Below are 20,880 nucleotides of genomic sequence, written 5' to 3'. Positions count from 1 at the left end.
ACATGGAAAAAAGAACTAATCGTTTAAGAAAGATAAATTTGGTACTGTGGGGTTAAATGTCCACCATTGTTTTTAATCCACCAAATCATCAAATATCATTACTTTTGTAAATCGTTATTTTAATTTTACTACCCTCTCTGCAAAAAAACTTTTAAGATGTGTTGTCGTCTTGGAAAAAAAAATGTCTATGTCTATACAGTACCCACAACCCTGTTAGTAAATTAGAAAAGACTCCCTATTAATTAGAAAAACACCGTTAAAATCATAAAATCACAAAATGAGTTCATACTTGGGTTTCGTCATATTTCATCTACAATGTTTTGTGTTTCATTTATAGCTGTCTTTTTATAAGTGACGTTTATCCGTTTATTGGCTTGTCTGGTGCAAATTCTACTTTTCTCGTTTATTTATTTCTTTATGTTTGTCCTTAGGGGTGGTGTTTTCTCCTATCCGTTCTCATATTGCTCTCTCTGGTTTGTTATTGAATTTCGTTGCTGGCTTACACCCCACTCAGGGACTTAGTCGCTTCCTGTTCTCAGTATCAAATTACTCCTCGGGAAACAAGGGGGCGAACGCCTGTTCCTACACATTGAGGAAGGACACCGCTCAATGTCGGACGGACACACCAGCTACATTATGGGTTTAGCTCTACAAAGACGTTCAAAGACGCTCCGTTTTTGCACATTTAAAAAAAGTTCAGTTCCGCATATAGGATAATTATATTACCATCCTTGATAATAACCACTAATGAGAAGTGGCATATACAACGTGCAAAAATTAAATAAAGAATCACAATTTTATGTAAATGAAATAGCCCGTTAAAATAACCATAACATTTGATGGCTCATTTGTCGAAGTGGCAGGACAGAGTAGGAAATCCCGCCCCTGGGCGGGAGTAAACGCCCATTATCCACCTACCAATAAAAATACGAAGCAGGCGGAAGTGCCCGCCTCTTTTTCTACGTCATTGTTTCCCGCGCGGGAGATGCAAGCGCGAGACGCTGCGCGTGTTGAGAACTGCCGCCAATAAGGTGAGAAATATTAAATGTATTTCAGTGAATTGTTGGTTCATGAATTCGCAAATACGCCTTGGCTTCCACGTAAATAACACTTGTTGGAAATCTAGCGTGTTTAAATGGCTTTGATTACTTAATTTAGATGTTCAAAGTAGCTGGTTAATTCATTAAGCGCCTTTTCTTTTCCATCAACAGCGATCCGTTTCTGCGTGTGTAAATCTGTTCGTTTACACGTTTATGGTGGATAAAAGCTCGTTTTATGGTGGATAAAAGCTCGTTTTATGGTGGATAAAAGCTCGTTTTGACGGTCAAACATGCCCTGCGAGAGGAAGCCCACCCGCTACGGCCATTCAGAAGGCCACACGGACATCTGCTTCGACGAGGATGGCAAGTGAGTAATATTGCTGTTAACACGTGGTTAAGTATATTCACCATGGTGATATTCACCATCATGGTGACACGAGTGTGTTGGTGACGTTTTTCGCAGGTATATTGTGACCTGTGGGAGTGATGGTGATGTCCGCGTATGGGAAAGTTTAGACGACGACGACCCCAAATCCATAAATGTCGGGGAGAAGGCCTACTCTGTGGCTTTGAAAGTAAGTCAGAATCGAGAGGTTAACAAGTTTTATGGTCCACTGTAGTTCAGCGTGTCGGATTTATTTTGTGTTTTCCTGCTTCGTCTGACGATTCCTATGACGTGTTATTACGTCACCCTATAAGATGACTGTCCGCGCGCGCATTGACATGGAAATGCATCGGCATCTTACGTAAAGGTTACGCAGGCATATGCCACTGACATCAGCATCTTACGTAAAGGTTACGCAGGCATATGCCACTGACATCAGCATCTTACGTAAAGGTTACGCTGGCATATGCCACTGACATCAGCATCTTACGTAAAGGTTACGCTGGCATATGCCACTGACATCAGCATCTTACGTAAAGGTTACGCTGGCATATGCCACTGACATCAGCATCTTACGTAAAGGTTACGCTGGCATATGCCACTGACATCAGCATCTTACGTAAAGGTTACGCTGGCATATGCCACTGACATCAGCATCTTGCCTAAAGGTTACGCTGGCATATGCCACTGACATCAGCATCTTACCTAAAGGTTACGCTGGCATATGCCACTGACATCAGCATCTTACGTAAAGGTTACGCTGGCATATGCCACTGACATCAGCATCTTACGTAAAGGTTACGCTGGCATATGCCACTGACATCAGCATTTTACGTAAAGGTTACGCTGGCATATGCCACTGGCATCGGCATCTTGCATACAGATGACAGTGGCACATGACAATGACATGGACATTTTGTTTTGAGACACTGGCATGTGCTTATGCCTATGTCATTGACTTTGACGTTATGGTGCCTAATTTTAGCTAGCACGCAGATGTTTGCACTACTGAAAAGTCATTTGAAAGCTATTGAAAGGTATTTATAGGTGCCAGTAGCAAGTGAGTCAAGTTGTTTTCCTCTTGGGAAGGACCTCCGGACTCTATTAGATGATGCCAGTGTTGTGCCGAATTACGACTCCTATGCAGAATCTGACTCCCCTCATTTGTATGCACATAAAGAAGCTACAGATGATATTCGTGATTTACGTTGTTTCTATGCATAAACAACAGGGACGAAAGTGGCGCTCCTGAAGGTCCCAGAGCACTGCGCACTGGTTTGTTATTTTTGTTTTTTTGCGCTCATTTCAATAGCTTTTAACCGGTCCATTATAAGACCACCAAACAAATTGTATTACATTACGTGCATCGAAAAAAAAAAAAAAACAACCAAAAACTCTTAAATTGGTAATTGCACCTCTATTTGTGGTGGTCAGTTTTTGTTTAAAATTTTCCATTGCCTTTGATTCATTTACCCAACACAGTGATGTTGAGCTCATCTTTAGAATAAAGGGGACTACTTTCCCATAGGCAAGAATCTATCACATGGTCATTAAAAAACATTCAAAAGCTGCTGAAATGTATAAATAATGTATAAATACACACCAAGGAGTTGTAAGTTGTTGTTTAAGATGAACTTCACGTAATGCAACTTGCTTTGTGGACTTGACGGACCACTTAAAATCTATTGAAATTCTTAGACAAAATCTGACCACCACAAATAGGTATAAATACCCAGATACATCTGTACATCATGCACTTAATGTAATACAACTTTGGTGGTCTAATGAAGGACCATTTAAATGCTATTGAAATTATTGCAATAAACAAGAGTTGGCCATGCTCTGGGGTAGAGGTCTGCACTGCCGTCAGAATATCTTGTGGTGCGGGACAAAATTTAATAGTTATAAGCGGGAGTTTAATTAGTCCAGGCGATGTGGGAGCGGGACCACATATACATGTAAAAAAAATCCTGCAAATTAATAGTCTAGAAAATTATAATAATAACACAATGATTTCCATGCATAAGGAACAGGACGAAAACAACTAATCATTCAGTAAGTAGGCAATAAACTAATTCTAATATTAGAATTAGAAATATAAAACTAATATTGGCTAAGCAACTGATCACGTGAACATGAAGTGTGCGTCATTTTGATACAGAAATGGCAGACACTAGACGGTCAACCAGTTTCAGCTGTGGAAAATTAAAACGGGCGAATACACCACAATTAAGCCAACTACAGGAAAGTCTGATGTATGGAAGTAATTTTCCATTGTAATTAATGGAGATGGAAATCGTCAACCATTTGCTCGTAGTGATCGATGTCAGAAAGTGTTGGTGTACAATAGCCACAAATCGGGTACCTGGTTTGAAGCGACACGCGTGCACAGTTCTGATGGGACAGCGCGATCCATCACTATATTGCTGTTTTAATAAATACATAAGAAAGTTTCAAGTACTATATCTAATTAATTCAATTCATATTAAGATTGCGGCCAGGAGCGACAGAAATGTATGTGGCGGGCGGGTGCGGGATTAAAACAAGTGTTTTTTTGGCAGGAGCGAGCAGTAACGGGACTAAAACAAGCGGGAGCGGGCCGGAGCAGGTTTAAAAAAGCAGTCCCGCGCAGACCTCTACTCTGGGGCCTCTTGTGTTCATGTTGAGGTAATTTATAGACGGTGCCTTAGAAGTTGTCACGGTCACATTAGTACATTTAAAATAACATATCTACAATTTTAAATATGTCTATTCCTGACATAAACAAAGTTGTAGGTGTTGGTAGGTGTCTTGGTTGCAAATAAGAATTTGCTCATTTTGGCACTTTTGCTTATATTGTCTTAAAGCTATTGAAGAAAGAATTCCGAATGTGCGAATGTGAAACCAACTTTACCGCAGTTGTCAACCAATGCCAGTGGCATATACTGGTGTAACATTTACGTCAGATGCCTTTTTGTATTATTAATGCCTCTCCGCGGGTGCGATGGCGTTCTGGTCTCCCTTTTAACTCTCAGTTTAATCCCGTCACAGAGATGGACGCAGCTTAACGTAGACGGACATCGCTTAACACAGAGACCGGTTCTCCGTTTCAAATTCGACACGTTCTGTCACGCTAGTTGAATTAATGGCGCACAAATGTAAACACCTCAAAGAGAAAGAGGTATGCTGCTCTTGTTGCAGTTATCATGACCACTGTCTACAACTCCTAAAACTTGTTGTTCGTCCGTGAGACCTTCTGTTTACGTAGCGTGAACGTCGTAGTTGGCTACATCCATGTCATGTAACACCTGGTTATTTCAAGTTCTTTGGAGGACAGATTGCCCATACTGTGCTCTGTGCAACACCCAAGAATGGGTCCACATTTTTTTGCTTTTCTGAACATAAAACCACCTGCATCCTAGTTTCTTCACCCTCCTCTCCACTGACCTTCAACCTCACCAAAGGATGTGAATGATGATTGGTTGGAGTAAAACAAGTAGTGTTGCTAGTCTCCCAATCAAGACACAGTAAGAATTAATGCTACTATGGCACAGTGACCATTGTGGAAGACAAAAATATATAGTCTGATCTGGGCATAAGACCAAAGTGTAATATACAAGTGTACCAGTCTCTTATTCCACCCTTACCAAGTTTTGCTTGCAGACTTCATGGCAAATATAGCAAATCGTAAACAGAAGTAACACTACAAAATCCTCTTGGCTTTTGGATTCAGGGTTCATTCAGTTTATGAGGCTACTTTTTGTTTTTTTCCTGCAATTGAGAAATTTAGATCGAATTTTCCTGTAAGAAAACATAACAAATTCAACATAGTAAATCTATAATATACGCACACCCAGTTACTACTTTGTCTGATGGTAAGTATTGTATCCCCTGTCTAACATGAAAGTGTATATAACCTGTTCAACATCTACTTTTGTTTTTTGTAGAGTGGCAAATTGGTCACAGCGGTGTCTAATAACACTGTTCAGATTCATACGTTCCCCGATGGAGATCCTGATGGAATACTTACGCGCTTCACCACAAATGCCAACCATGTCACTTTCAACTTCAGTGGCACAAAAGTCGCTGCTGGATCCAGGTGATGTTAATTAATCTAATCATTAATGTACCTTGTATCGTTGTTTTAGAGCGCCCTCTAGTGGGTAAATATTTCATACCTATGTTCATATTTGAGATTTTTTTCCCCATTGTTCACAGTTCCATAGAGCAGATTGACTGGCGCAGTGAGGTTTTGACTGTTTACCAATATGTTCAGACTAAGTGTTTGTTGGATGTATAGATTTTTAAATGGGCAAACATTACAGAAATGAGCATGCACCGTCACTCCATCGATTGAGCTGTTTTCCTGCCTTTTCTTTATTTTGAATATTGATTCAGCATGTCCTGGCTGCTGAGGCCTGGCCAGATTATCTGATTTCTCTTCCTGTACTGCTAGGAAATGAGTTTTCCTTCATTTCCCCACTTGTGAGTGGAGTGACGTGCAGCTTCAGTATGACTGTGCGCCTGGCAGAATCACCTGTTCGTATGGGCTCATGTTGTGCTCTGCCTCTATCTCTCTTTCTGTCTCCCTCTGGCTGTCTTTTCGTTCTCTCACTCTCTCTCTCTCTACTTCAGTGACTTCATGGTGAAGGTGATTGAGGTGGCAGACAGCAGTCAGCAGAAGACCCTCCGGGGTCACACTGCTCCTGTGCTCAGTGTGACCTTTGACCCAACTGACCAGTTTCTTGTAAGTGAGGACTTGCCACTGCTGGGCATCTGACCGGCCCTCACATCCTAAAATTTTCTCTCTCTCTCTTCCATTCTTTGTCTTTTGTTATTCCTGTTAAGACAAACACTCAAACTTTGCGATATTTTGTATAAATGTATACATACTAACCCAGAGATTATTTATTTAAAATAAATAAATAAAACGGTGCAAACTTTGGCAAGATTTGCCTCGTGTTTATTAGATGGAACCTGGTCATCTTTCCATCATTCAGAGTGGCCCAATGAAATTAAGAGAACACTAAATATTTGAACTTGACATGGATTTTGGAATATATGTTTGTCTGACACACACAGACTGTAACCTGAAAATGATACCCAGAATCCCCTCTGGCCTTCCATATACACACACACACACACACACACTACATTAGTTTCTTGTGTGCGGGGCCACTGAAGGGTCACTTGTCACATTATTTTACAGTTTAGGAAAGTTGAGTTGCTTAGATCCTGCGAATGTGGCAGCAAAACAGTTGAACAAAAGCAAAACCGATCGAGTTTCCCATAATGCAATTAGATGCCCGCAGTTCTAAACATCAGAGTTCTCCTCTACAGGCTTCTTCTAGCTGCGATGGATCTGTGGTTGTGTGGGCTTTGGAAGACCAGGTGAGTATGCTCACTCCGCCACGCCCCCCCCCTTCATATTTTCATAAAAGCTTTGAAATAGGGATGCACCGAAAAATTTTCGGCCGAAATGGCTTAAATTAGCATTTTCGGTTTTCGGCCAAAATACTTTCATCACCGAAACAACACGGCGGAAACAATGTGTTGTGATGACGCAAGCAAAAATCGCCTGCACGTGTTTATTTGGATAAAGCTAGCAAAAAAGTTTTTCAGTGATTGCGCCAAGGCAAAGGACATTACACCAAAAATTATGGAACTCGTTGCCTTAGACGATCAGCCGTTCTCTGTCGTAGAGGATGTGGGATTTCGTAGGCTAATAGAGAACATTGAGCCCCATTATGTTTTGCCGAGCAGACGACATTTCTCAGAAGTGTGTTTACCTGAGCTGTTTAATGTTGTTGCAACTCACGTCACGTTTTTATGAGAGAATTTATGTTTATCTTTCAGGTCAGTCAGTTATAATTAAATTTAACTCGTATAAAATACATATATTTATCCTCTCAGATAAAAACGGTCTGGAAGCGAGTTAAATTTAATTAGTGGTCGGCCATTGTCGGCGTTATCGCCGTTAACGGCCCACCACTAATTTTATTTTATAATATGCATTACTGTAATGTCAGTGCTAAATACATATTTTCAAATCAAATTTTGTAGTTGATTTATTCTTTGAATAGCAATGCTTTGATTTTAGTGAGGTTAGCCATAAATCCAATGTTACTAATAATTGGCATAATGTGTTTTGGCTTTCGGCCTTGGTTTTCTCATTTTCGGTTTCGGCTAAGAATTTTCATTTCGGTGCATCCCTACTTTGAAATTAATTTACTTTTGTCCCCAAGACTCAAGCGGCCAATTGGCAGCTGCTACAGAAGAGCAGCGATGTGAGCAACGCCAAGTCGCTGTGCAGGTTGGCGTGGCAGCCGCGCTCCGGACAGGTACGGACCCGCCCGTTAACTTGAGTAAAGCCCTGTGGAAATGTCCCGACGGAGGTCTGATGAACGTCGTTCTGGGTCTCTGATGTCTGTAGCTTCTGGCGGTTCCCGTGGGGGCGAGCGTCCAGCTGTATGAGCGAGACTCCTGGAAGCGCGTTGGCACCCTGTCAGATGATCTCCTCACCCAGGTCAGTGTGGGGGCAAGACGGCCGCGTCCACCACATCTGAGGTGGCTTAAGGCGGAAACTAATCGTTAGGAGGTTAAGGGCCTCGTCCAGGTGTTACCCCACGTACTGTCTTACCGAGCAGGTCGTTAACGTGGTGGCTTGGTCACCGTGCGGGAATTTCCTGGGAGCGGGGACGGTCGGAGGAGGACTCGCTGTGTGGGACGTCGCAGCCGGGCAGTGTGTAGAGAGGTACCGGGACCCCAGCAGCGCTCAACATGCCACAGACTCTTACGTAGATGCAGTGCAATAGACGTTACGCAATGTACAATTGACACAAAAAAATTTACTTACACTCCCGTTAAGAACTTTTGAATTGCAAGTATGAAAAATGCTATACAGATAATCTTGTTTAGACCTAAAGATCCTAAACCTTGTGGCGCTGATTGAGAAGTTACGGGTTTTCTTGTGCACTTATATTTGAACGTCTTTGTGCGGCTGTGCCCATGTGTGTGACTCCCAGACAGAAGCACGAACGGGGCTACACAGTGTGTGGGATGGCGTGGCATCCCTCCGGGGGGCAGATTGCGTACACTGACACCGAGGGCTGTCTGGGCCTGCTGGATGGAGTTTGTTCATCCTCATCATCCTCCAGCAACAGCAGCAACGCCAAGGTCCGTTTCCACAGCACCGAGCCATCTGCCGCGACCGAGTTGAAAGCGGTTGGAAAGGCTTCCTGGTCTCAGACGCTTGACTGTGTGTTATGTTTATTGGAGTAAATCATCGTGTGTTGCTGAGATTTCTGTTTGTGTTTGCGCTGATCTACAGACGGCCGCAAGCAAAGAGCCAAAGGAATACGACGATCTGTTCGATGAGGATGATGATGGTGATCACGTACTGGATGAACACGCGAGTGACTCCCGCTCGCCCGTAAAGAGTGCCATTGTGGAGGATGACGACGATCTCATGCCGGCCACCAGCAGACCTCGCAACAGAGGAGCCTTCTTCGACGATGACGACAATTCTCAAGGTGTGAGAATTCTTCATTATTGCCAAGAATCTGTTAGCAATCAATTAGCAATATTGATGAGTAGGGGTGTGACGAGATCTCGTGTCGCGAGATGTAACTCAGCGAGATTTCTCGTCGCGTATAAAATTTGTCTCGCGAGATTTGTGATCCAGCAAGCAGCCAGAATGACATCAGAAATAGAGGTATTACTTTTGAAGATGCCCCCGGCACTTTCAAATCGTTTGTTTGGCAGCATTTTGGGTCCCCGGCGGAAATGATAAATGGCAAGAGAGTGACTGATAAGACACTGACCATATACAAACATTGTATGAAAATAATGCCGTACACCGCGGCCAATACGAGCACGATGCAGAGACATTTACAGCACCAGCTTAGTACTCAAATCAACATATCTCACTTGAACAGAGGTGGCAGGGACAGAAAGACACGCTTTGGCAAGTTGAGACTGCAAAGGATATCAGGAGCAGTGTGGGGATGCTAATATGCTAATATGTGGACATGCTAATTTTCTTTAAAATGAACATGGCAGTGTAGTTGCAGCAAATTCAGTGACATACTTGGTCAGGCTCTGTTTGCTCTATTTGCACTCTGTATTGACAGAAGAACTTTTTGTTTTGCACATAATACAGTGAGTCCCCACTTAACGACGGGTCTGGTTAATGATGGACCAGAGTTACCACCGACTTTTTAAATTTTGTGCGGTGTTCGGAGGAGCAGTGGCAGCACTGTGGAGTGTTGTGTACGAGAGCATTGTTAGTTTTTTTTATACTGTATTTATGATCAAAGCGTATCTAAATCTAGGGTCACGCCTAACGACGAAAGCTCCTTAAGCGGGGACTCACTGTACTATTGTTTGCGCTTGAAAAAAGGAGAAATATTTTATTTATTTTAACTTTCATGAAATTTTATTTTAATTTCAATTTGTAGAGGAAGAAGTTTATTAAAAGTTCATGCTTACATCATGCATGTTAAGAGTTATAATAAAACATTTTAAAATGCATGTGTAACTCCGTTAAATAAGTCTGTTGTCCAGTCGTATAATTTGTTATTTTAGTTTTTTTAAAATGTCGTCTCGGTCTCGTGAACCCAATATCGTGTCTCGTCTCGTGAGCTGAGTGTATCGTCACACCCCTATTGATGAGGGATCGATTGATAGATTATACATCATTCTAACAGAAGAGAGGTCCTTCTGCACCCTCCACACCCAGGCTCCTGAGGAGTAAATGACGTGTCTCGATCGTGTCTGCCATAACTTCACTCCTCCTCCACAGACACGGGCTCAGTGAAGGCGGACAAGCTTGAGGGCGTCGCTGATGGCGGTGACCTACCCGCTGCCATGCCAACCACATCCCATGCAGCCTATGATGGGCCCATGCCCACCCCGCCCCAGAAGGCCTTCCAGCCAGGATCCACCCCCAGCCACCTCATGCACCGCTTCATGGTAACTGGGTCCCTTCTGGTGAATCTCAGACTAGGGGGGTAGACACCCAGATAAGTTCTAGACAATGTAAACTCAACATAAACTCTGGACACCAACAAACACTATATACCAACATAACCTCGACAACATGGGCCAACATATGGAAAATGTGCATCCTCCCAGAACAGATGTCAGCTGCTCTGATCTCGAGCACATTTTTTTTTCTCCCAGTTTGCATTAATAAACCCATCCATTAGCTAGCTAACCTTCCACTGTTGTACCACACCTGGCAGATGTAGAAAGTTCAGGTGAGCTTCACCTGAGATGCTCGAAGCCAAGTGGCCCGTCTTCTCGAGCTGCCTCCCACAGTCCGCCGCAGTTGAACATGCAGTTGAAACCACCTTCCTCCGCAAATGTACACTTGCGATTGGCTAATACTGCTGATTGACAGGGGTCACAGTAATGCTGCCCCTTCCACCCAAGAAAGCAGGGGCCAGTCTGCTCCCTCGGGCTCCCCGGACACAGATGGCTGAGGTGTTCTGGCTCAAACTGATGAACTCACAGGGTGAACTTCTTTGTTGAGCCATCCAGGGCACAGTAGTACAGTTGTTAAATGTTTTTGAAAAGGTCCTGCCACATGAAGAACATTTCAGTTTGTCTTCTCAGGTGTGGAACTCTGTTGGTATCGTGCGTGGTTATAACGACGAACAGGACAACGCCATCGACGTGGAGTTCCACGATAGCGCCGTGCACCACGCCATGCACCTCACCAACACTCTGGGGCACCGCGTGGCCGACCTGTCGCACGAGGCCGTGCTTCTGGCATGCGAGAGCACGGACGAGCTTGCTAGGTAAGATCTTCCTCCTGCAACTCGAAGAGCGAGTTGTTTTAAAGTTCATTGGCCGACCAGCTGCTTTGTTTACAGAACGTTAATCATAAGGCTGCAGGTTTTTACCTATTCAGGCTATTAAGCGAAAAGACAACTTTTTCCCATGTGATTGTTTGTTAAAAGGTTGTTCGAGGTAGTGGTGTAATCGATAAGTCTGCTCTCCGCTGGGCTGAACTTTTTTTTAACATCTGCCTTCACAAAGCAAATCTGCCCTTTGTTCTACCCCTCCTGCCCCTGCCCTCGTCCGCCCCTGCCCTCGTCCGCCCTGTCCCCGCGTGCGCAGCAAGCTCCAGTGTCTTCACTTCTCCTCGTGGGACACGAACAAGGAGTGGATGGTGGACCTGCCCAAAGGCGAGGACGTGGTGGCGCTGTGCCTGGGCCAGGGCTGGGCGGCCGCTGCCACCAGCGCCCTGCTCGTGCGCCTTTTCTCCATCAGCGGCCTGCAGAGGGAGCTGCTGAGCGTGCCGGGGCCTGTGGTCTGCATGGCGGGTCACGGGGATCAGCTCATCATAGTGTACCACAGAGGTATCGGAACACAACACGCCTATTAGATTCAGCACCTGAGGGGGTTTTTCCGAGGATGGGGAGGGACATTTTTCTGTTCCCCAAGGGAATTTAAACTAATTGTAACCCATGACGAATCACGAGGGTTTTAACGATGAACTTAACGAGAGCTCTATAAAAGAGATTTTGTTAGCATGGCCAGCCGGACTCCGCTCTGGACTGGTACATATGGCGCTTCCGACCGCGGAGGCTCGGCTTGACCTGTCCTGTGGTGTCAGGTACCGGTTTTGACGGCGACCAGGCCCTTGGGGTGCAGCTGCTCCAGCTGGGCCGGAAGAAGAGGCAGGTGATCGGAGGTGAACCGCTGCCGCTCTCCCGCAGGTCCTACCTGGCGTGGCTGGGGTTCAGCTCGGAGGGTGAGTCACCTCACCGCAGGCACGCCGTGTCCCCTCGGGCCCCTTTCAAGCATTTTGATTTTCACCGTTTTGAATACCGACCTCGTTGCAAATTAGCATTATAATACCTGCGGTTGTACACCGTGTGCGGATGCAGGGACACCGTGTGCGGTGGATTCTGAAGGTGTGGTACGGATGCTGAACCGCTCCCTGGGGAACACCTGGACTCCTGTGTGCAACGTGCGAGAGAGCTGTAAAAGCAGGGCGGACCACTACTGGGTGGTCGGCATCCATGAAAACCCTCAGCAGCTCAGGTAAGGCTCTCTCGTTGTCCTGGAGACCAGCCTGGGCGATCCCCAACGCGACGCCCGTGTGACTCTTGGCTAAATAAAACGTTACTACCATTCACACCATTTCGACTGGTTTGGCATTCCTGGTTATGTAGTTCTTTTGTAAATAAATAAATAGATGGGTGGATATAATCAACTGATTCATTGTTGATGTACACACCGTGTTCCACTTCAGCTCCTCCAGGGTTTCTTCCTCATACCTTTTGAGGGAGGTTTCCTTGCATCTGCAGCTTTTTCTCATAAGGGTGTTGGACTCGTGCCTTCTTAATGCCGCTTTGTTATGGTCTGCTGCAAATATCTACTAGGCGTTTAACGTCCTTCCCTGAAAGTCCTGAACACAGTCGGGTTCGCAGGGTTCGCCGGAGAACGGCTTTTGCTCTGGCCTTGGAGTTCAGGAGAGGGTAACCAGCGCTGTGCTCTGTCCTTGGTCCGCAGGTGTATCCCCTGTAAAGGGTCCCGGTTCCCCCCAACACTGCCCCGCCCAGCCCTGGCCATCCTGCCCTTCAAGCTGCCCCTCTGCCAGACCAGCACAGAGAAAGGCCAGATGGAGGTGAGGGTGATACTGGTGTCATACTGGTGGCGATATTACCAAAGTTTGGAGTGGGCGTGCTGGTCGCTCTTGGTCCAGCCCTAAAAAATAAATAAATAGATAGATGGATTGATAAATAAATAAACAAAACGGGACATTTTAGTCTTATCAAGTGCTAACATGTAATCTAAGCGGTGTAGCCTGTTTGTATTCCAGGCTGTCTTGTAGAACCTCTGGTTGCCTTGAAGCCATTGGCTTTCACACAGGTGAAGCCCTCCGTGCTCTAACCTGTGCGTGCGCCTGGGGCGTCTGTGTGGGTTTTTGCAGGAGCAGTACTGGCGTTCGGTGATCTTCCAGAACCACTTCGACTTCCTGTCCTCCAGCGGCTACGAGGTGGACGAGGAGAAGCGGAAGGAGGTGGAGAAGGAGCAGCAGGAGCTGCTGATGAAGATGTTTGCTGTGAGTGGTACTCCTTTCTGCCCGCTGATGATTGACGTCCAGCGTTCTGCTGTGCCAGACGGCAGGCTGAGCTCTGATGTTTAGATTAGCCGTATGAGAGATTAAGGACTGATGTGGCCCGGATTGGTGATGGCACTTATAACTCCTTTATTGAATCAAAATACGCAAAAGCAAGGGTTTGTTTGTTTTTTTTTCTTTCTCCCCAAAAGTAAATAACACGGTTCACAAAATGGTGGCTGTGTCTCCTGTCATCTTCCTGAAGTGTGACGTGGCCTACATGCCTCTCGATCGTTTAGATTTTTTAATCTTTTTTTTTTATTTGTCCCTTGGACGGAAATTTTTGCCTTGAACACACCTGCTACCATAACCAAGTCATGCATGCCCACCTGTAGAGCTGGATTTTACGTCTAATGTAGGATGGGTCGACCATGGGCACATGGATTTAGGAACGCAGTCCTTATTTGCTGTTTGCAGATTTGTAAGTTCACCTTTTGTGGTTGGTGGTTTTGCCAAGCAAGCCCCAAAACACAAAAACCAAACCAACAAAACATTTGTTGTGCCTGGTATGTGCACTTATGTTCAAAGTATATTTGCCAATCTGAAGTTCATATTTGCAAATGGTTGCAGTTCCTGTTTCATGCTTATTATCAAAATGTAGTCTGTTTTATTCATGTAGATTGTCCATTTTATTCAGCAAGCTTTAGATGCTTGGGAATACTTTTGGACTGTTTACTTTTCTTTACTTACAGTTGTGTGTGTGTGTGTGTGTGTGTGTGTGTGTGTGTGTGTGTGTGTGTGTGTGTGTGTGTGTTTTTGCGTGTGTGTGTGTGTCAGCTGTCCTGTAAGCTGGAGAGAGAGTTCCGCTGTATGGAGCTGGCGGAGATGATGACCCAAAGCGTGGTGACGCTGGCCATCCGCTACGCCTCCCGCTCCAGACGCATGCTCCTGGCCCAGAGACTCAACGAGCTCGCTCTGGAGAAAGCCAATCAGCTGCAGGACGAAGAGGAAAAGGAGGAGGAGCAAGAGGATGAGGCAGCCTATCACAGAACACCACAGAGCACAGGGTAATGAAGAGCTACAGGTCTACTTCCTGACGTGGGCGTGTTGGTAACCGGTATGATTCACTGATTTAGGTGATGCTGTGATGAGAACGATTTTGCTTTCTCTGTCTTAAAGGAGAAACTGCATCATCGCTCTTGTGTTGGCCATGAATCCATTATTTTTAATGGTGTGGACTAAATGAATCGTCTCTCCCTCTGTTAAACAACCTCAGAAAACGTGCTACCTTTAAGTACCCTCATGCAGCTTTTATGAATATGAGCTAAATCTCTTTGATGTTGAGATTATTATTCTGGGCACGAATCTTGTGTGGTGATGCCTTCCACTGATGAACTCTGATATGGTGTTTGTCACTAACTCTGAAATCCATACTGTCATTTAGGAAAACATGCCATCTACAGTAGCGATTGGATGGATGGGTGGATGGGTGGGTGGGTGGATGGAGGGTTTTTTTTACCCTTGCTTATACTCAGAAATAGAATCATATCAGTCTATGAAAGAATTATGTGGCAACACTCACAATGTGAAGGATCCATGTGGTGAGTGTTCTCCTCCAAGAGTGCTGAGACTTGTCCTGAATGCTTGGTCCCATGTTGCACTGGACCGACCTGAACCGACTGCTGTAGGCGTGCGCTCGGTTAGGGTTTCTGTCTGCATTGTCCCTCAAATCCATTTCTGCTTGGTCTTCACAGGTTTTCCCAAGCCAGTAGAACGTCTAGACACTCCAGCTACAAACAGCAAGAAAAAGGTGATGAGGAAGAAGAGATAGAAGAAGAAGAAGAGCCAATGGATGCACATGACTGTGCAGAAGACCAGAAGCCTCGTACGTACCCTGTTAGAACCTCTGTTGTTGAAGGTATAATAACATCTGACGTGGAAAAGCCTATGGAGATGTTTGGTGCATGGGGGATTGTAGATTTGTGGATAAAACTTGGAACATGCGTTTCTAAGTTGTGATTAATCTGTCTGAATGTGATAATTCAACAGCGTTGATTTTTGGAATGTGGAAATCTTTAGAATCTTTATTTAAATTTTATTTATTTATTTTTTTTCCTCTCCTCAAAATGTTAAGACCTCGAGCGATCAGGCCTGCCCATTGGGAAAGATCAACCTTCTGCTTGTTCAAACCAGGTTTTAGCTTCTCGACATGTTGGAAATAATTCAGAATTGTACCCAAAATAACTTGATTAAATTACAGGATTGTGCTGCATTTGGGGATTTAAGTTTTCAAGTTGTGTAGAATGGTTCCCTAAAGAGTTGAAGCATTGTGGTGGAAGATTGATAAGTTTGTCTAAAGAAGCGTTGGGTGTTTTCTTTATTATTTGAGTGAAATGCTGTAGTTATATTAAAAAAAACAAGGAACAACTAACTCCTGTGTAGAAGTAAACTTTGTGTTGATTATCTGTTTAGTGGTATCTTATTTCTATCTCTTGCATCTTTAGAGAAAGTAAGGTGCTCTGGTCATTCCCGAAGTTTGTAGGTAGCTGTCAATGTTCCTTGCATTTTTGCTGTACCGTATTGAGGGAGTATATAGAGCCTATACAGGTGACCATTGGAGTGACTCCAGTCATATGCTGTAATTGGGGCTCTTTGATTTGTGAACTGGACCTGTGAATGTTTGTACTGAGGAAAATGTGGTGTTTATTAAGGCATTTTGCACAAAAAACACTATTTGCATCAAAATACTTCCTGCATCACGTCTCTTGAAGGATATGCCTCTTGGTATTACAAATGTCTTTCTGAAATGTAAATGACCACGTAGATAAATCTGTTCTACTTTGTGGTATAACTCCGTAGGTGTGAACCCTTTCAGTAAAGGAGGCAGATCACCCGAGAGGCCTTCTCTGAACCCAGGTGTGTACACAACCATCTGAAGAACGTGCCGTTTAAAAGTAATACACTCTCTCCATCTGTCTGTCTGCTTGTATCACAGTCTTATCAATTAGTTACTTGTCTGAAGGCAATCTGAGACCAAAGTCTGTTTGTAGTTCTCGATGTTAACATTGTGTAAACAGGCAATTTCTAAAGAACTTGCTAATAATGAGCGTGAGCAATGTACAACTACTAGCCCTACTCATAAAGTGCACGCTTGCCTGTGTACATAATGTACAATAAAACCACAGTGTTGAATTTGTAAAGTTTTATTGTCTTATTTGTTTTATTTCTCACAGTGAGCAAAGAAAGTCGTGTGAATCCTTTCAAGGTAAGAATGTCTGTGGTATGAGCATAGGTTTGAAAGCAGATTCTCAGTGCAGCAGACTCAAAGGAGGTTGTGACCTTCACGTCTAGGTCTCCGGATCAGGGAGGCCGTCCGGGTCTCCGGCGGGGCCCCGAGTGGCTAACGTACTGGACACCATGACAAGCAGAAGACCCACAACACAGTGCAGCTCCACAAAGCAGAGCAAACCCTCAGTGCTGAAGCCCCTGGTGCCTAAAGCCAGGTCCAAGGTGCAGTCTGCCGATCAAATATCTGCCCACACACACACACACACACACACGTGCGCACTGTTCCAAGGCCCAAGCTTTACCCTGTCTGCATTCATTACACTCTTAGCCTGCTGGACACTGGCAACCCTTTCATCTGTTAGTCATTAAGCTATAATTGTGGCCCAGTGCCAAAGACCCCCTCACCCCCAACATATAAACTCATCCATGTAAATAAAAACCAGATGCCTTTTGTCTTTTTGTTCAGTGTGGGATCAAGAGCTGCCTATATAGAACACACACACACATGCTCACACACCTCCTTCACACACGTGTTTATAATAAATTAGAATATAATCAAATTATTTTCAGTACAAGTTAATTTCATTAATTCATGAAAAGCATACATTTTATAGATTCATGACTGATCTATTTGTGTTATTTCTGTTAATGTTGATGACAGCCTGTGGCAATGCTGGGGTATTATGGAAGCCCAAGTTGCTTTGATAGCAGCCTTCAGCTCGTCTGCATTGTTGGGTCTGGTGTCTCATCTTCCTCTTGACAATATCCCATAGGTCCTCTATGGCCAATCAAGCACAGTGTTACTGTGGTTATTGGCAGTATTGGTACTTTTGGCCAAGTCCTGCTGGAAAATGAAACTTCCATCTCTAAAGAAGCTCGTCAGAGAGAAGCATGAAGTGCTCTAAAATGTCCTGGTAGATGGCTGCGCTGACTTTGGTCTTGATATAACACAGTGGACCTACACCAGTAGATGACATGGATCCCCAAACCATCACTGATTGTGAAAACTTCACACTAGACCTCAAGCAGCTTGGACTGTGAGCCTCTCCGCTCTTCCTCCAGACTCTGAGACCTTGATTTGCAAAATGATGAAATGCAAAATTTACTTTAATCTGAAAACAACACCATGGACTACTGAGCAACAGTCCACTTTTGTTTCTCCTCGGCTCTTGGACCGCTTCTGATGTTGTCTCTTGGTCATGAGTGACTTGATGCAAAGAATATGATAGTTGTAGCCCATGTCCTAGATGTGTGGTGGCTCTTGAAGCACTGATTCCAGCAGCAATCCACTCAGATTTTCGAACTGCCTCTTCTTGAAGATCCTTTCAAGGCTGTGGTGAGCCAGCTCCTTTAGCAATGACCCCTTTTGTGGTATACCCTCCTTGTGGAGTGTGCCTATATGAGATCTGATCTGATCAAGTGACAAAAATCGAGTTAGATGCCTGCTGCTGCCATGGTTTCGAGTGGATAGAGTGAAGAGCGGAGCTCTTGGACTCCTGACTCCACCCCAGATCCACACTCACTTTATCCTTCATCTGTGATGAGCCTGGTGCAGGTGGAGTAGGGCCCTAGAATAATAATTTTCCCAGATCTGTCCTGTCCAGTGGGCTAGGGTCCTCCCCCGCGGCCTGCCGCTGTCCGAGGTCCTGAAGTACGGCTCCATGGCTGTGGAATTTTTGTTGCGATTTCGTGTTGCTCGGCGCTGAAGACGTACTCTCTCTCTCCGTGTCAGACCCAGGCCACCCTGTTGCAGATGAGTGCATCGAAAGGAGCTGGCAAGAAGGAGGTGGAGAAGGGGGTAGAGGAGAAGGGAGTGGAGGAGAGGGCGGAGAAGAAGCCTGCGGATCAGAAGCCTGCAGGTGGTGTGGAAAGCGCAAGGTAGGCGGTACTAACATGGCTGTCGCACTGATGGATTGTTTGGTGAAGGTTTATAGTTCTACATAAGGTGGACACATTTAAGTCCTCTTATGTTGACGTAGTTTTCTTCCTGAAGATTATCCAGGTCTTTAATAGTTTATTCATTCTGACGGTTATACATCCTGCCTGAAACCTTCAAGTTAAAAGATCGGTCTGTTAAGACTTTGTAAAACAATAATTGCATGCAAATTACAGGCATGTAGCTCATGTAATTTAGCGCGGTTGTCCGTTTGTGCTGCACTCAGACCGAAGACGGGCTTCCAGCTGTGGCTGGAGCACGAGCGCAAGAGCATCCTGGCCGACAGCCCCGACCTGGACGAGACGGAGATCATCAAGGAGGCCATGGGCCGCTTCCGCACCCTCGCCGCCGCGGAGAGACTGGTGAGACAGCACCGCAAACGTGGGACCTTTATATCCACTCTGCTCAGTTTTCTGGGTTTATTTATTTATTTTTGGGCGGGGTGGTTTTGAGGGGCAGGTTTGATCATCGGGAGGTGAGGATAGGTTGCCGTTGGTGACACGGCTTTCGGCATCTGTTACTCATCCTTTGTACTTCCAGCTGCTACAGTGGGAGGGAACGTTGACGCGGTGTGTCGGCAGCTGTAATTGCAGCGTTCGCGTATTGTCGTGCACATAACTTCCCCTGCCGAGGCTGCGGAAACGTCACGTTTTTCATAGCGCAAAGAGCCGCTGGTCGTCTCGGGAGCGCTCGTTGCTATGGCGGAGGCGGCGTGCGGCGACCACACCTGGCCTCGCACCAGCGTCTTCAGGAGAGGAACGTGCTCCGATCACCAGACCAACGAGTGCTTGCTCACGCACTGGGTTTTTATTACCGCAGATACAGCTGCCACAACACACAATCTGCCCCTTCTGTCTCCTTTGAGTTGTAGTAGCGTAACACTGTTCTCCTGCTGTTTATCGCAGGGAAGATGTTGGTTTGAGCCTAATTGATGGATTTACTGCTATTGATCGTTAAAATTGATAATTTAATGTGCAACTTCAGCAACAACTTTTAAATTGCACCGATAAAAAAAAAAAATCTAGATGAGATGCTGTTGGTGACGCTGCACACTGGAGATGCAGAACGCAGCACTGGCTGGAGTTCCCTCTCGGTACGCTGGAGGCGGGACCGGTAGCGGGCGGCTGGCTCGGCTGCCCTGTTGCTCTGGAAACGCAACCTGGGGACAGGGGCTCCACTCATTGATCTTTATGTTAATGAGATGCAGAGGGGGCGGGGCTGGGGGTGGGGGGGTCAGGGTGGGCTGAATAAAGCCGGAGAGATGGCTGACGTGTGGCGTGGGCCCTGGCACTCGTGAGCGTGATGATTGAGTGACTCATCACAGCCGCCTGAATTGTCCACCTCCTTTTGTCTGTTCTTCAAGGAAGCAACTGCGTTTGTGCTGGATGGAGATCTTCTGGATGTAGTAATTACTCACACATGTAGTATCTGATCTTCCATACACGTGTGGCCACATCTGTAGAATCCCCTAAAAAGACAGAGATAACAAACATAAATGGTTAAGTCTATAAACGCTTCGTTGCTGCATATCCTTCAGTGCAACCTCACACACACTTTGACATTTAGTGCTCTCGATCTCCACCAGAGCTGGGCGGAGAAGGCGAAGGGAGCGTGTGGAGAGGTCGCAGACCTCAAGAAAAGGAAGAGGGAGGATGAAGACAACCAGGAGGAAGAGCGGGCGGAGGAAGACGAGAGTGGAGTGAGAAAGAAAAAACCTTTGGATGCCTCAGCCAAGCTGTCAACGTTCGCTTTCAGCAAGAACTGACGTTTCAATTTAATATTGAGGATTTATTTTTAAATGCTTGTTTATATAATTGTTTTAAAAGTTTATAATGTATATAAACAATTTAAGTCTCAGAAGAACTAGTACGCCTTTGTGTTCTTTATGAAAACTCGAGCAAGTCAAACAGTCCATATGAGCATTTGTAATACTCGGAAACTTTTCGATTGATCACCTCATTCTCAGACTGTAACAAATGCACTGTTGTGAGAAGGACCCTTAGACTCATGGTATAATGTCAGTGATTTTTGTTTTTTTTTTGTGTGTTGTGTGTACGTGTATACTTTTTTAAATTGTCCAACTTGATGTTTCTTAAACTAAAGATGAATAAAATATGACCTTTTTTTTAAACGTATTTGTCTCTACCCATCTATTATACTGTATGTCTCGAACGTT

At 45.0% G+C, this 20,880-nt stretch overlaps 1 protein-coding gene across 1 annotated transcript; it reads left to right on the top strand.

Annotated features, from left to right (window-relative positions):
• Positions 1–963: 963 nt before the first annotated feature.
• On the top strand, positions 964–20,839 carry wdhd1 (WD repeat and HMG-box DNA binding protein 1). The gene is made up of 26 exons (XM_076978810.1): positions 964–1,031; positions 1,212–1,407; positions 1,504–1,615; positions 5,352–5,503; positions 6,040–6,151; positions 6,745–6,795; positions 7,650–7,745; positions 7,838–7,930; positions 8,052–8,158; positions 8,430–8,580; positions 8,735–8,936; positions 10,208–10,377; positions 11,023–11,207; positions 11,530–11,771; positions 12,029–12,166; positions 12,303–12,459; positions 12,931–13,045; positions 13,352–13,483; positions 14,318–14,547; positions 15,235–15,365; positions 16,340–16,396; positions 16,714–16,745; positions 16,832–16,990; positions 18,501–18,646; positions 18,931–19,066; positions 20,290–20,839. Exons 2-26 carry the CDS (start codon positions 1,331–1,333, stop codon positions 20,467–20,469), a joined length of 3,363 nt encoding a protein of 1,120 aa, XP_076834925.1. The 5' UTR covers positions 964–1,031; positions 1,212–1,330; the 3' UTR covers positions 20,470–20,839.
• The last annotated feature ends 41 nt before the right edge of the window (positions 20,840–20,880 follow it).

Source organism: Brachyhypopomus gauderio, chromosome 17 (genome assembly GCF_052324685.1).
Source record: "Brachyhypopomus gauderio isolate BG-103 chromosome 17, BGAUD_0.2, whole genome shotgun sequence".
Taxonomy (NCBI): domain Eukaryota; kingdom Metazoa; phylum Chordata; class Actinopteri; order Gymnotiformes; family Hypopomidae; genus Brachyhypopomus; species Brachyhypopomus gauderio.
The sequence above is the reverse complement of the archived record's forward strand: the minus strand, read 5'-3'. Positions and strand labels throughout refer to the sequence as shown.